The sequence below is a fragment of the Pseudonaja textilis genome, chromosome 1, assembly GCF_049901715.1.
Source record: "Pseudonaja textilis isolate UNSWEBS1 chromosome 1, rPseTex1.2, whole genome shotgun sequence".
Lineage (NCBI taxonomy): Eukaryota > Metazoa > Chordata > Lepidosauria > Squamata > Elapidae > Pseudonaja > Pseudonaja textilis.
In genome coordinates, this window is record NC_141990.1 from 160,113,582 (window position 1) to 160,128,454 (window position 14,873).

Consider the following 14,873-nt stretch of genomic DNA (forward strand, 5'->3'; position numbering starts at 1 on the left):
GAAAATCATCAATACTTTTGCTGTGAAGATGGATGGATGGATGGAGGAGGAGGAGGGGGAGGAAGAAGAATACAACACCACAACTTTAGTGCTGCAACCGTCTTTGGTTCATGATGAGCAGAATGTTAGCAATATTTTATCATCCCCCCCCCACCCCCATGCTAGATATAGATTAAAACACAGGCCATCTTTTCTTACCTTCTATGCACAATAACAAAAAAAACCCAAACCTTATCAAGAGTTTTCACATGCCATTTATGTTCCATGTGAATCTGGAATCATGTATTGCCAATAAACATATAGAGATACACACACAAAGATAGACATACAGGCACACACACACAGATACACATACATATGCCCAGATTAAATGTGCCATTAAGAGGCATATCTCTATTTACAGTTTCTTAACAATGACAAACAGCAGGGCATTAGGCTGTCATATAAAACATTGTTACACTACTATCCAATGCTGAAAAGCTAATGTTGTAAGTTAAACAAACTTCTTCTTATGGAAATCAAGTGGAGATGACTAAGGAGGCAATAATCCTATTCTTTTGCATCTAGAGCACAAGGTACTTCCCTAAAAAAGAAACGGACAAAGAGGAATTGGGTGTGTCCCTCCATCCTGCTCTATGTAATCAAGGACTAGGGGGCCTCTTTGTGGGGATTTTTTGAGGCACACGTTGGGCAGATTGTGATTGCGTAGATGTTAGGAGGAGAACTAAATATCCTCTCTGAAGTCTGTATCAAAAATCCTCACTGCAATCAGGCTTTAAAATTTCAATTTGTGCACACAGACATCTTTCTAAAGGTTATTGCTAGGTGGGAAACATTTTTAAGAGCCTTGCTATTGAGGTTGGAGTCACATCTTTGCTTGAGCCAAGCGTTGGAATGGAGTCCATTATTCTAGTATTGCATTTCCCCAAACCCCAAAACTTTAACCTTAGACTGTCTACTATTGACTTCATCCCTTTCCTAAGAGGTCTGTACATAAGCACACCAACGTGCCTACCTTCCCTGTCCTATTGTTTCTTTTATTTTTCTTATATGTATCCATGTATTCATAACTAAGTTTTTACTTATACCTATTAGCTTGTAAGCAATTGACATAAATCAATCAATCAATCAATCAATCAATTTACATGTTGCATTGCCATGCTGGAGTCCAATCAAATTTTGAGCAGGCAAGTAGGTTTGTGTTTGGATAAAGGATTTTAAAAGAGAATTTGCCTCCATGAAAGAAAGTTAGACCCTATGGCCATTGCAAGTAACTGGGATCCCAATGGCCTGGATCAAATATGATCTTTGGATTGAAATTCCTTGCAATCACCTATTTTGCATTATAAAAATTGTATACTTTTAGTTGACAGGATTGCCTGAATATAGCATGATAGAAATTACAGAATTTGACATCTCCTTTCCTGTCTAGTATTCATGTGCCCATTTTCTTTCACTGTCCTCACTCAGAAATATGTTTGTGACTGAAGGGGGATCCATGCTGACTCCGGTACTTCTTTCTTTTTTATCAAAGGGTGAACGTGGACCTCCCGGGATAAATGGAACTCAAGGTTTCCAAGGCTGCCCTGGTGAAAGGGGAATGAAGGTAAAGGAAGAGAATTGGTCTCTACAGAAGAAGAACACATACTGTATAGACTAGGGGTCCCCAACCTAGGCAACTTTAAGACTTGTGGACTTCAACTCCCAGAAGAGTTGAAGTCCACAAGTCTTAAAGTTGCCAAGGTTGGAGACCCCTGGTATAGACTTTTCAATAGATACCAACCCAGTTTGCACTAGTTCACCACAGTCACATTGTAGCATCTGATAGAAAATTAGTCAATAGTAAAATGTCCAAATACTTTTTGGGGTGGGGTGGAGTGAGGTGGGGAACTGGTGGGTGAAGGCAAGCTCTGAGAAGAACAGGAGAGTAAGAAAAGAAAGTTTCCAGAAGTTAGAAACAAAATACATTTATTGAAATTACCTTAACCAATCATAGCCTGCACACCTTCCCTAAATGTGAGATTTCAGTGGATTTTTTTTAAAAAATAAAATGTATGCATCAAACTGTGGTCTTTACAGGTAAATTGGGACTTTCTTACTCATTAAGAACAATATTTTTTGCTCTTTTTGTTATGTATTTATTTTTGTCTTCTATTTATTTTGAGGCCATTCCAACTTTTCCTTAATTTTATAGAAAAATGGAAACAATTCTAACTGTGATGGTTATTTGAATATTTTTTGACTACTCGTTTTCCTCTGTAGCTGTAGGTTTTGAGAAATTGAATAAACTTTTAATTAGATAAATGATATTTCTTTCTTTTTTGTAGGGGGGCCGTGGATTCCCAGGAGAAAAGGTACTTAAATTTTTCAATATAACAGGAGAAAAAAGAATACACATTTCCCTGTGTCATATTTTTTTCATTGTCAATTTCACCACAGGTTTTTTGTTGTTGACTAGAATAATTAATTGCTTTCTTTGATTCTGTAGGGTGAAGTAGGGGAAAACGGGCTTGATGGAATAGATGGAGAAGAGGTGAGTCATTTGAGTTACTTTTGGACTACTAAAGAATATGAAATAACATTTCTTTCTGGTTAGAACTCATTTCAGTAACACACTTTGATTAATAAATGCAATTAATTTGATTGCTTTTGGCAGGGAGAGAGAGGCTTTCCAGGTGTTCCTGGGGAGAGGGGGAGCCCTGGTAGACAGGTAAGTGTGATTTTTTTTTTTTATTCCAAAATTTCAAAATTGAAAAGAAAAAACTCCAAGCAACCAAATAATGTTTTGCTTGTTATAGAGCTACAAGAGATCAACAAAGATCTCAGATATTTTTGCTTTCTTCAGTGAAGCCCTAGCTGGAGAGGCAAATCACAGAAGCATTATAAGATGCAGCCCAGTTGTATCTCTGAGTAGACTATTCACTGAAGAAAAATAATGGAGACACTGGTCTAATATCCTTTCTGCTGGTTATTCTCTTGCTAGAAATATCAGCCAGGGCAAGGTGAAAGTCACATTAATTACAGGGTTCCATTGTTATGGGCAATGGTCTTGATATTACGAAAATAATTTCTTCATAGGGTGGCCGAGGAAGCAAAGGAGAAATAGGAGACTCAGGTGACCATGGACTTCGAGGCGATCCGGTAAATATGTTGAAAAATACTGAGATGTCTATACTTTAAATTTCTAATTCCAGGAACAAAGAAAAGAAAAAAAGAAAAAAGGGAGAGATATTTGTTTTCTTTATCTCTTTTTTCCTTTCCTTTCTCTTTCATATTTACTATGTTTTTAAATGTGCTTATTATATATGTAAAAATCTTTTAGTAATAACTATTTTTAAAAAATATTTAAAATTGCCACAGATTTAAGATGTTAACTATCAGAATGGGCAGGCTCGACACTTGCAACAATTACTTTAGTCTTACTGAAATCTTGAAGTCTATGAAGTAAAAGGTTGTAAAATCAGGGATCGGGAGAGCAGTACAGAACACTTCAAAGCACATGCTGAGGCTAGGAAATTGTTTTCAGAACTGAGCTACCAGTCCACTTCCGTTTTTTTTTCTCAGTCTATTTCAGAATCTATTGGCTATTTAGTAAAGACCAATCCCAGTAATAAGAAGTTGGGCAGGATGAAGCATCTGCAAAGATGCATGCTATTGATTTTTAAACTTGTAAATATGCAGCCAGGCGCTTAGAAAAGTTAGAGAAATGAAGAAGGCCCGGGGTTACCACATGAGCTTTGTGGATATGTGTCAAGATTGAAAACAGTCTTTCTCTGAACTGTATCCATCACTATGTTATAAACAGTGTAATAAACATTTTATATCTTTTGTCTCACTGTGCTTGCTTTTCATTGCTCGGGATGCTTCCAGGGTACTTTTGGAACCGATAGCACTGACAGAGGACCCAAAGGCGAAAAGGGAGAACTTGGACCAGCGGTAAAATATCAATTCTTGGATTTGTAGAAGGGTTAGAGAGAGATGCTAGCTGGCTTGGGAAGCTGTCCCAGAACCTCCAAAATCCAATCAAGATTGCTTGGGAGAATTTAATGCAATCTAATGACTGGACTAATTGCCTTACCAACAAGAAAAGTAAAGCTTCATGTGACTGTGAGACAATTAACCAGTGGAACGGCTCGCCTTCAGAAGTTTTGGGTGCTCCATCACTGGAGGTTTTTAAGAAAAGTTTGGACATCCATAAGTCTCAAATAGTATACAGTCTCCTGGTTGAGGAGGGGGTTGGACTAAAAGACCTCCAGGATCCCTTCCAACTCTGTTATTCTGTTGCAGACATTTTTGGTTATCTCATAATAGAAATGGGAGGGGTGAAGAATAAAAGTTAATCAATTAAAGATTGATTAACTAACTCAATCATTAGGTCAGATCAATCCAGAAAACAACATAATATAATCACTTAGAATAAGAAACCATCAGTAAGGAGAGAGATTATTCTGGGTGAAATATAAAACTAATACTTTCTCCATCTCAAGTTTTTTCACCCTATAAAACACTCTGTTTGAACTAATGATGGCATGAGCCATAAAATCTCTCTAGTTTGAGAGAAAACCTAAGCAGTATTTGAAAATCAGTATAAATCCTACCTTGTTTCCTCATTGTAGTGATTTATGGCATTAGAGTTTTGTTGAGTTCTTGAGTTGTTGAGAACTGGAATGAAGTGAGGTCAGAATCCTTCTCAATTATCCCATTCTAAGATCCATTCATATCCAAAACACAGACCTAATTTAAAAGAAGAAAAGAGAAATTTTCAGAAATACTTTCTACTAACATGTTTTTATTAACCTGTTGTGACTTACATTTGTCTCTTATTAAGTGATAAACAATTCCAGTGTTTTGTATTCTTACAGGGAGAAGTTGGAAGAACTGGACCACGAGGTGACGCAGGAGGAGCTGGAAGAGATGTGTGTATAATTCTTTCTGCTATTTGATTTGCTAATAACATAGTTTCTACAATAATAGACATGTGTGTGTATGCATGTATGTATGTTTTACAAATATTTGAATATGCATTATCAAATTTAGTTTCTGGATGATTTAGAATAATACAGGAACACTTTAGGCAAGATCCCATAATTGTATGGGATTTGTGCTGAGATTTACAATTTAAAAATTGGTGTATTTGTTTAATTTCTAATATTTTGATATTTACTAAACCAAACTGAGGTAGGTAGTGGGGAGAAGAGGAAAATAATCAATGGAAAAAGAACTCAGTAAAGATTCATTATTGTGTTGCACTTTTGTCAATAGAGTTGCATTACTCAGGAGAAGCTCATGTAGCATCCCTCGATTAAGTGTCTGAATATGAAATATTGACTAATTCATTGGCTTTGATTTTATGTGAATTAATGTCATGCAAAACTTTGATCTGGACAGAGAACTAGGAAAGATAGAATAGTGGCATTAATAGTTTTGTCCCTGTGATAAAAGAGAGAAAGGACCCTTACTTTCACAAGTAACAATCTCAGGTGAAGAGGGGAAGATATATATCTTGATTCCAGAAGGGAACTGGGGAAGAAGGGAAGAAGGATGCTGGTTGGGATGGAGCCATGTGCAAATTATGTTTAAGGAGTAATGATAATCAAGGTAGGAAGATTCCCCCAGTGCTTTGCATCATGTTGAGAAATAGACCTTTAGGGTCAGGATGTGCACAAAACATCTATCACAAAATATACTGACTTTGCAATGGAAACAAGACATTTCTTTTGAGTCTTTGTTTCAAAGTCAACTCAGCAAAACACTCTTTTTTGTGTGTTCTGACTGTTTTGACAACTGGGATCAGTCATGTCCTTGCTGTTGTTGATTTAGACTCAGTGGGATGTTATACCAGTGGAGCATTGAGGCAAACATAGAAGTTAAACATATTCAACAACAACTGAATGAAAAACTTCTGGTGACCTTCTACCGCTGCACCATAGAGAGTTTCTTAATTTACTTTACCAATTGCACAGTGACAGATAGGACAGCACTCCAGAGGGTTAATGTTATTGGCTGCCCCTCTCCCCTCTTGGGAGGAGCTTTATAGCTCCCGCTGCCTTAAGAAAGTTCAAAACATTCTCAAAGATCCATCTCATCCTGGGTATCCTTTGTTTGAACTATTACCATCTGGCATACAGTACAGGATAATAAAAACAAGGAAATATAGGCTGAAAAACAGCTTTTATCCCAGGGCAGTAACTCTATTGAATTCTACTGTATACCATTGAAGATGGTATTTAATTTCGTTGTATGATGTGCAATGACAATAAAGTAAACTAAACTAAACTAAATTTCTTCCCATTGTAGTCACAAGATACTGAACTTAATTCTATGATGTCTTTATCACTATCTTTATAAGACAGAAGAAGATTGCTTGACTGTCTGCAGCTGGCATAGGAAGTTATTGTTGCTTTGTGGGTGCAACGTGTCTTTCTGATTGTTATGGGAAGTTATAGTTAATGTGAGCAGATGGATAAGCTGTATATATACTTTGCTTTGTTTATTCTAAAAGTTCTGTTATGACATTTATGTTGATAGTGCTTTTACTTATATGGTGTTCGTTTATCTGTTTAGCATCTGTATATATTATCTGTTACTAATATTGAGCTCATGTTATATTTAAAAAATACAAAGATTCTAAGTTGGGCTAGAATGAAGAAATTCATTCAACTTTGGTATGTGGGTGTTTTCTGGACATACCTTGGTATCTTGTGTTAATGCTTGTTTTATTAATGCAATTAAAAAGAACTAGCAGGCCATTTATTGTTACCAGGAATCACTCTTTTGTGTAAACGAAGACATCTGCCAAGACAGAATCAGTTTCTGAGCTTTCATCTAACTAGCTAAGATGAGGGGGGGAAAAACAGCAAATCTCTTGCTTGGTCTTGCTAAATAGAAGTTAGTGTTTACGAAGATAAAATAATACAAAAATAAACCTAAGTAAGAATTTTAAAATCTTAAGAATTAAGACACCTTGAAGTCTGAATCTTCTGTTTTCTATAGCATTTAGCTGTTGAAAAATATACATTTTCAGTTCGAGTATCCACAAGAAAAAAAATCCTCAGAGAAAAAAAAGCTGTAGGTAATGACCAAAATAGAAAAAAAGTATTTTTCTAGTTATATTGCTGCATAACAATTAATGAATATGCTGTATTTATTTCAAGGGAGCACTTGGCAGAAGAGGACCACCTGGGATTAAAGTAAGTCTTTATTATGTTTTTTCATGATGGATGTTATCTGCTTTATGTCTCTCATAAATATTGGATATACATATAGTAGAGGAAGTGAGGATAGCCAAATCTAAATAATATCTTTATAAAAGTTGAAAAAATGAAAAATATAGAATATTGCTTTTTTCTTTTTAATTCTCAGTTGTTAAATAACTTTGCATTTAGGAGAATTTGTTGGGAAGAATATACTTACGCAGCCTACCAGTGTGCTTCAGATAGACAACCATTTTAGAATTCTTTCTGGGACAAATTATGTATTATTTTTCAGGTATAAACATGCATGCACAGAACAGATATATTTCACAAACATTTATTTGAAAAACTGCTTATGAAATTGTAATAATTAAGACCTTTACTCTAGTAGGGCAACTTGCTTGTAAATCTTTACTTATTTATCATATTTGTATGGCTTCACATTTTACAACTGTGTGACTTTGCGCAGCATACAACAATGAATTAAAATAAAAAACTCAATAAATTCATAAAAACAGTTATCACTGAAAACAATAAAGAACAAGGAAAAGCTCAGAAACAGAGACAACGTTAGCCGCAGGAAGGGAGTCATTGCAATCTCTCTTTGATCCCCATCTTTATACTACCTTTCTGCCATAAAACTTCATTATAGTACTATAGGCCTACAGTACATGGTTTTTGTGTGCACTGTATCCTCATAGCAACTTTATAAATTAGGTTAACATAGAATGATTGAAATTCTGACTGGCCCACATCTGTCCATGAGTTTTGTAAATATAAATGTTTAAGGAGGTTGAGATTTTTAATCAAGTATGTGAGTAATCCCAGAGGAAAATAAATTTAAAAGTCAAATAATGTAAATGGTAGCATCTGGAAGATGTTCCATCCACTGACAAAACCTAATTCCATTTGACCTTCATGACCAAAGGAAATGCAAACAAAAATGCAGCTTTTAACTGAATTCATACAAACATAAGAAAAAGCCAGTGTGCCTTATTAAGCAATAGCTATATAAAAGTTTCTCTCTCTTTCTCTCTCCTTTTTCCCTTCTATCTCTTTATCTCCCTTTCCCTCTCTTTATGTCTATATCTGTCTATGTCTGTCTGTCTGTCTGTCTGTCTGTCTCTATCTATCTATCTATCTATCTATCTATCTATCTATCTATCTATCTATCTATCTATCTATCTATATCATTTATCTATCTGTGATCTCATTACATTCTCCATTCACTTGTTTTCATTTCTTAGGGAAATAAAGGTGCCCCTGGCTCACCAGGATTTAATGGGGAACAAGGAACTAAAGGTCCCCAGGTGAGTTTTTGCAGCTCATTTTCAAAAGTAGGGAAATGACAGAGGTTGTCTTAACCCATTGCAGGAAAACCAACAACAATTTCAACAGTAATTTATTGGTTAAATTTCTAATTAATTTATTGCTATCAATTTAATTGCAAAAGGCTTTTGTAGATTATTTCTGATTATATCAAAAGTATCAAGTATTATCTTAACTTGTCAAATAATATACTTTACGATGGTATTGATTTATGTCCAGATCTCCTCCCAAAAAGCAGACTATAAAAGGAGATTATAGATAATATTTGTCAGGTCCCATAGATCTCTATCAGAACCTTGCCATTCTGGTGGGAGGGGAGAGGGCCCACTTGCTTGGGGCTTTCTTTGTTCCTTTCCACTGCTTTGATGTGCCTTTGGGGATGTTGGGAAGTGGGGAAAGAATGTATCACCTTCTCAGCCCGAAGTTCTCACAAAATCTTTGCACCTTGGGAATGGCTAAAAGATGAACTGGATATTGGGAGGGGCCTTGAAAGGAGCGGTTTAACCTAATGCTCCAGTGTGTGAAATCAGATTCTGCTTACACTCTCTCTGCTATCACTGTCTTCCAATAAAATTTCCTTTTGAAATGCTGTTCATTTGAAGAGTTCTGCTTTCTTGAGAAGGCTGGCAAGGTGGGACCTTACATTAGGCAGAATCTGCAACGTGGTCAACCTGGAGAGGCTCCAGATCTACTGTGGGGACTGTGCAAAAATGTCCAACCAGGGCACCGGTCAAGAGGAAGCCAAATGCAGGGAGGAAGACCCTGTTGAGGCTCAACCTGATGACAGCCCCAGCACGTGGATGAAGGATGTTATCATTCTGGATGATTCCACAAGACCGAGGTGATCCAACGGTGTGGGGAAGAAAGAGAACTAGAATGGGAGAACCCAAAGAATCACCTTCACCTGGGGAAGCTGACAGCAGGGGTGGAAATGTGAGCTGGAAACCCTTTATGATGACTATGAAATAAAGGAAGCCTTGGGCTGATCTTACCAACTCATAAAGAAAGCAATGCATCTCATGAGGGAAGCCCTCCAGGGCATGAGAATCTGAGACACTGGGGCCTGCACCACTGGAGAAATGGGAAGGTGAGAGGAGACCACTGTCTCCAGCCCCTAGGACATCTGCAGATACCATTGAGAATGCCAATGAACCCATTGCCACCCCAGCAAACTCACCTCAAAGAGACCTGGGCCGAGTGCAAGTTCCTCATGCTGGCGAGAGGAGATACCCACAACTAGAACAGAAGGCACTTCCCCAGGCATAAAATTCAATAGAGACCCATGCAAGAGTATGGGAGGGATCTCCTAACCAAGGGGATGAGGGTCAGGGTTGTCACCCTGGCCTAGAGGGGACTGGAGCATGCCGGATGGTGACCCTCCCCAAAGCGGATGCCCCTGAGCTCTGAAACTTTAACCACTTCACGACAGCCCTGTGGTGCAGGTTTGAGGATACCCTAGCTGACCAAAAAGCCAGGGACTGCATCAAAACCATAAAGCAAGGCTGCTGGCCAGTAACCCAATACACAGAGGAGTTTAGAGAACTGGCCTACCATGTGGAGTTTCCAGAAGAAATACTTGTGAGCTGTTTCAAGGACAGGCTGTATGATGACCTGTAGTATCACCAGAGGAGTCCCAGCTCACCTGCATGAATGGTACATTTTGGCAGAAGAAGTCAAAATTGACTAAGCCTGAAACCAATTCTGCTAGAGCAGAACCTGGAAGAGGTCACCACCCAAGAGGAAGAGAGAGGTGGCCAAGCCTCAGTCCAGTCTACCACACTCAACAGCCTGATTCAAGTGCAGAAAGGAAGGCCATGGCAGAATCTTACTCAAAGACCCCGACCAGAAAGGAAGACTGACAATTTTGGGGGAAGCCAGCAAAACCTTCCCAATGCTCCAGGGAAACCTCCCTGAAGAGTGGTGAGGTCGTGGAGTTCCAGTCCTCCCGCAAGCAAGGGACCTAGAACTCCAACCCACAAGAAGAAGAGGCAAGCCCGTTGGACAGTGACTATGACAATGACCCCATGTTAATAGCAATATCACTTAGACTATATACGGCTTCATAGTGCTTTACAGCCCTGTAAAAGTGGTTAACAGTCAGCATATTGCCCCCCAAAAAAAATTTTGGGTCCTCATTTTACTGACCTCGGAAGGATGGAAGGCTGAGTCAACCTTGAGCCTGGTGGGATTTGAACTGCCAAATTGCAGGCAGCCAACAGTCAGCAGAAGTAGCCTGCAGTACTGCATTCTAACCACTGTGCCACTGATTGTCACTATCCCAGTGAGACAATCAAGCCCATCACTGTGCCAATAGAACTGCTAATCCCCAGCATGGGACAGAAGATGGTGCTGGTGGCCCTACTAGACCTAGGGTGCACCAAGTGCCTAATAAGTCCAACCCTAGTGGGAAAGCTGAGGACCTGCCTAAGAAAAATCTCATAGCATTTTGCCAGCTCGATGGGTCCATCATGGGAGGAGTGTTCATGCAGCTGATAAATGAGATGCTGCATGAACACCTATACAAGGGTGTTTTGATGTACCTTGATGACATTCTGATCAGTAGTGGGATTCAAATTTGTTTATTACTGGTTCTGTGGACATGGCTTGGTGGGCGTGGAAGGGGAAGGATATGTAAAATCTCCAGTCAGAGGTGGTATTTGCCGGTTCTCTAACTTACTCAAAATTTCTGCTATCAGTTCTCCAGAACTGGTCAGAACCTGCTGAATACCACCTCTGATTCGGATATATACCGAAACAAAAGCTGAATGTATCAAGCCGGTCCGGGCAGTCCTGAAAAAATTCTGAGCTGCCAAATTATATGCTAAGCTCTCAAAATGGAAATTCCACAAAGATAAAATAGACTACCTGGGATACAGGATCTTACACTAGGGAGTGGATATGGATCCATTAAAAAGTGCGAGTGGTGTTAGATTGGGAAGCCCCATGCCCCTGAAAATAGTTACAAAGTTTCCTAGGCTTTGCAAATTTCCATAGGCAATTTCATCCCATCATTTGCCCAAATCACCCTCCCTTTCATTAACTTTCTGAGAACCAAGGGAGTAGATAAGCCTAAACCCAACCAGCCACTAAAGTGGAACATGGAATGCCAAGCAGCCTTCAAGAAGCTAAAAAAGCTCTTCTCAGCCGAGCCAGTGTTAAAGCACCCGGACCCAGAAAAACCCCTTTGTAATCCAGGCCGATGCTAGCGATGTGGCAGTGGAAGCTGTGCTGCTCCAGGAAAATGAGAGGGGTCAACTACAGCCCTGTTCATACACATAAAAAAAAAAAAAACTAACTGAAACCAAACAGCATTGGGCAATATGGGAAAAGGAAGCATTTGCAGTCAGGTGGGCTCTCCTTACTTGGCAGCACTTCCTGGAAGAGAATAAAATGCCTTTCCAGGTATGGACCGACCACAAGAATCTGGAAGCTCTAAAGACCCCAAGGAAAATGTCTCCCAAGCAACCCTGTTGGGCCCAATACTTTTAGTGATTTAACTTCAACCACTGCTATTTACATGGCAGATGCTTTGTCCAGGCTGCCCCAGTATAGCAGCATGAAAACAGAAGTAGTTAAGCCCATGCTCCCTGCACCATAGTTACCAGCATGGGTCACCACAAGATCGAAAGAAAAGAGGGACTCCCTCATGGACAATGTGATTACTGTAGCCCTTAAGCAGCTTCTAGAGAAGGATGTGTGGTTCTTTAAACACAAAAATACTTGCTCCATATAAGATGGACTACTATGGGTGGGAGGTAAACTTTATGTCCCAGCGGTAGCATAGTACTGTGGCTTTGGGAGTTGATCTCATATCTAAACCTTCTAATATTTCAAGAATGTACAATTTTGTATTAGAACTTTTCTGCTTCAATTATTTAATTTTGCTTATTTATACAGGGACCACCTGGCACAAATGGAATCCCTGGCATTCAAGGAGACTCCGGCCTCCCTGGTCAAAGGGTAAAATTAGTTTTTTCTATCATCAAGGATGTTCTTAAAGAGCAAATTATAAACACTCTTAGATGGGGAAAACTCAGTGATTATTGTCTGCTTCTAGTCATCATCAGAAGTGTGACTGAAGAGCGATTTAATATTAGACAGCTGTGGGACTAGGAGTACAAAATAATTTTATTATGGATCCTGTTGGGAGTCAATTTCTTTTCATCCTGGCAGGAAAGAAGTCCAAATAGCACTTCTCATTAAAAAGAGCTGCAGAATCATTTCATAATCCTAGCATGCACTTTAATGGCCCTATGACCAGCCCAGGAAGCACTTTGAAAAGCAGTATCTACATAGGCCTTTGAGGTTGTCAGGCGTCTTTCCTGGTAAAACAGAAGATTAGGACACAGACTCAGACATCTTAATCACTTATAAAATTAGATCAGCCCCAAATGGCCCAGTGGTTTTGTTTTTCTTTGAGATTTTAAGAGAATTTGTTCTGCAAGTGAGCAATAACAAGGACCAGCATTTGGAGGCCTCCTGTCCCCAAGCCAGAAGTGATAAAATTTCCTCCAATCCTCTTTTAAAGCCATCAAATTAACAGCCATTGCCTTGCTTTTGGCAATAATCAAATAATGCCCTGAGTAATTAACTACTTCCTTTTTGTGAAATAAAAAAAACTAGTTCCTATTGTGAATTTTTATTCATTGGAGGACTTCTGGACCTCATGTTTGGCAAGAGAGAGAAGACTTCCTACTGCACTTTTACTATACCGCATGGGATTTCATCAGGCGTAGGATTCAAAAATCCCAGCAACTGGGCAGCAAATCGGGCAGCAAACCGGTTGCTGGGTGGGCATACCATGAGGGGCATGGCCTGCTGGAACTTCCTTTTTCTGGCTTCTGGTGGGTCTCCAGAGCACGGGGAGGCCGTTTTCACCCTCCCAAGGGTCCATAGGCTTCCCCTGGGCCTCTAGGAGGGCAAAAGTGGCCTCCCCGGGCTCTGGAAGCCCACTGAAACAGGCCCATTTTGTGACTTCTGGTACTTCCGGGAAAGCCATTTTTCGTCCTCCCAAGGGTTCGGAAACCTCCCCCGGGCCTCTGGAAGGGTGAAATCAGCCTCTCCTGGGCTCTGGAAGCCGGAAACAGGCCCGTTTTTGGACTTCCGGAAGGCCCATTTTTCCCCCTCCCAGAGCCTCCACACAGACCCTGCACTTACCTGCATCGCATGGAGACTCCTGGGAAGGGAGGGGTGGGGTGGGTGGGGCCACCCCATCAGTTGAAATACCAGTTCGGCGAACCAAATGTAACTTTAACATCCGGTTCACCTGAACCGGTCCGAACCAGTAGAATCCCACCCCTGGATTTCATAGACTTTGATCAAGTCTTGTCATAGTCACCTGTTTTCTAAGCCAATGTGTCAGATACCCTGACAATTTTTCTTGTTCTATATATCCTTTCTAGCTGTATTATTCCAGCTGCAGACTTTTTCTGCAGTGACTACTACTCTATTGGAACATCCTGCCTTTGGAGATTAGAATGGCTCCAATCTTGTTAGCCTTTTGTAAGGGCCTGAAAACCTGGCTATGTTCCCAAGCCTAAGGTACTGAATGTATCAAGGGCCCTGTTTCCTGGCTGTATTGCTAACTGACCAAGTATTTTGGCCGCTGTGTATACTGTGTATATATATTTTATTGTTTTAAATGTTTTTAGTGATATATTTTTGAATTGTAAGCTGTCCGGAGTCATTGACTGAGATCAGCAGCTATAGACGTTGAATAAATAATGAGTAAGGTTATATGTGACAATGTGCAGCTATAGACATTGAATAAATAATAAGATTATATGTGACAATAGGAACTGTATACAGTATTCCATCACACATTTGTATAAGGGCATTACAATGTTGGCAGTTTATTTTCAGTCTCTTTCTTGATTATCACTTGTGTGGAGCTTGCCCTTTTCATGGCAGCTGCACATTGAGTCAACCTCTTGAGGTACTATTTTGTACTCAAGATCCCTTTTATGGTTACTTACAAGCAGATCTGATAACTATGGACATGAAGGTTTTGTTGCCTAGCTCAAACTTATTTTGATTTGCTATAAACTCAACAATTCACATATTTAACAAGTTATTTTGAAACCTTTACCATTTCTTTTGTTCCCCACTACCTTAAACAGTTTGGCTTCCCAAGCTAGTATCATTTATGAAAGACCTTGCTTTTTATTTTCTGCAATGAAAAAAAAGCCTGTTCATTCCTATTTTTTGCATGTCATTTTTAATCATTCAACAATACATAAAAGGACAAGCATCTTTATTCCATGAAAACAAAGTTTACAGAAGAATCTTTGTTAAGTGACTTTGTCAAAGCTTTTTTGAAAATCTATACAAATCGATACAGGCTTGCTTCCA

At 39.3% G+C, this 14,873-nt stretch overlaps 1 protein-coding gene across 11 annotated transcripts in view; it reads left to right on the forward strand.

Moving 5' to 3' along the window:
- Positions 1-14,873, forward strand: part of COL6A3 (collagen type VI alpha 3 chain) — a 115,154-nt gene that overhangs the window by 56,036 nt on the left and 44,245 nt on the right. For all 11 annotated transcript variants that reach the window (XM_087919558.1, XM_087919547.1, XM_087919549.1 and 8 more), the window contains 10 exons: positions 1,535-1,606; positions 2,328-2,354; positions 2,489-2,533; positions 2,657-2,710; positions 3,079-3,141; positions 3,871-3,936; positions 4,863-4,916; positions 7,155-7,190; positions 8,441-8,503; positions 12,420-12,482. In XM_087919558.1, coding sequence (XP_087775684.1) covers positions 1,535-1,606; positions 2,328-2,354; positions 2,489-2,533; positions 2,657-2,710; positions 3,079-3,141; positions 3,871-3,936; positions 4,863-4,916; positions 7,155-7,190; positions 8,441-8,503; positions 12,420-12,482 — 543 coding nt within the window. The remainder of the gene's footprint in view (positions 1-1,534; positions 1,607-2,327; positions 2,355-2,488; positions 2,534-2,656; positions 2,711-3,078; positions 3,142-3,870; positions 3,937-4,862; positions 4,917-7,154; positions 7,191-8,440; positions 8,504-12,419; positions 12,483-14,873) is intronic.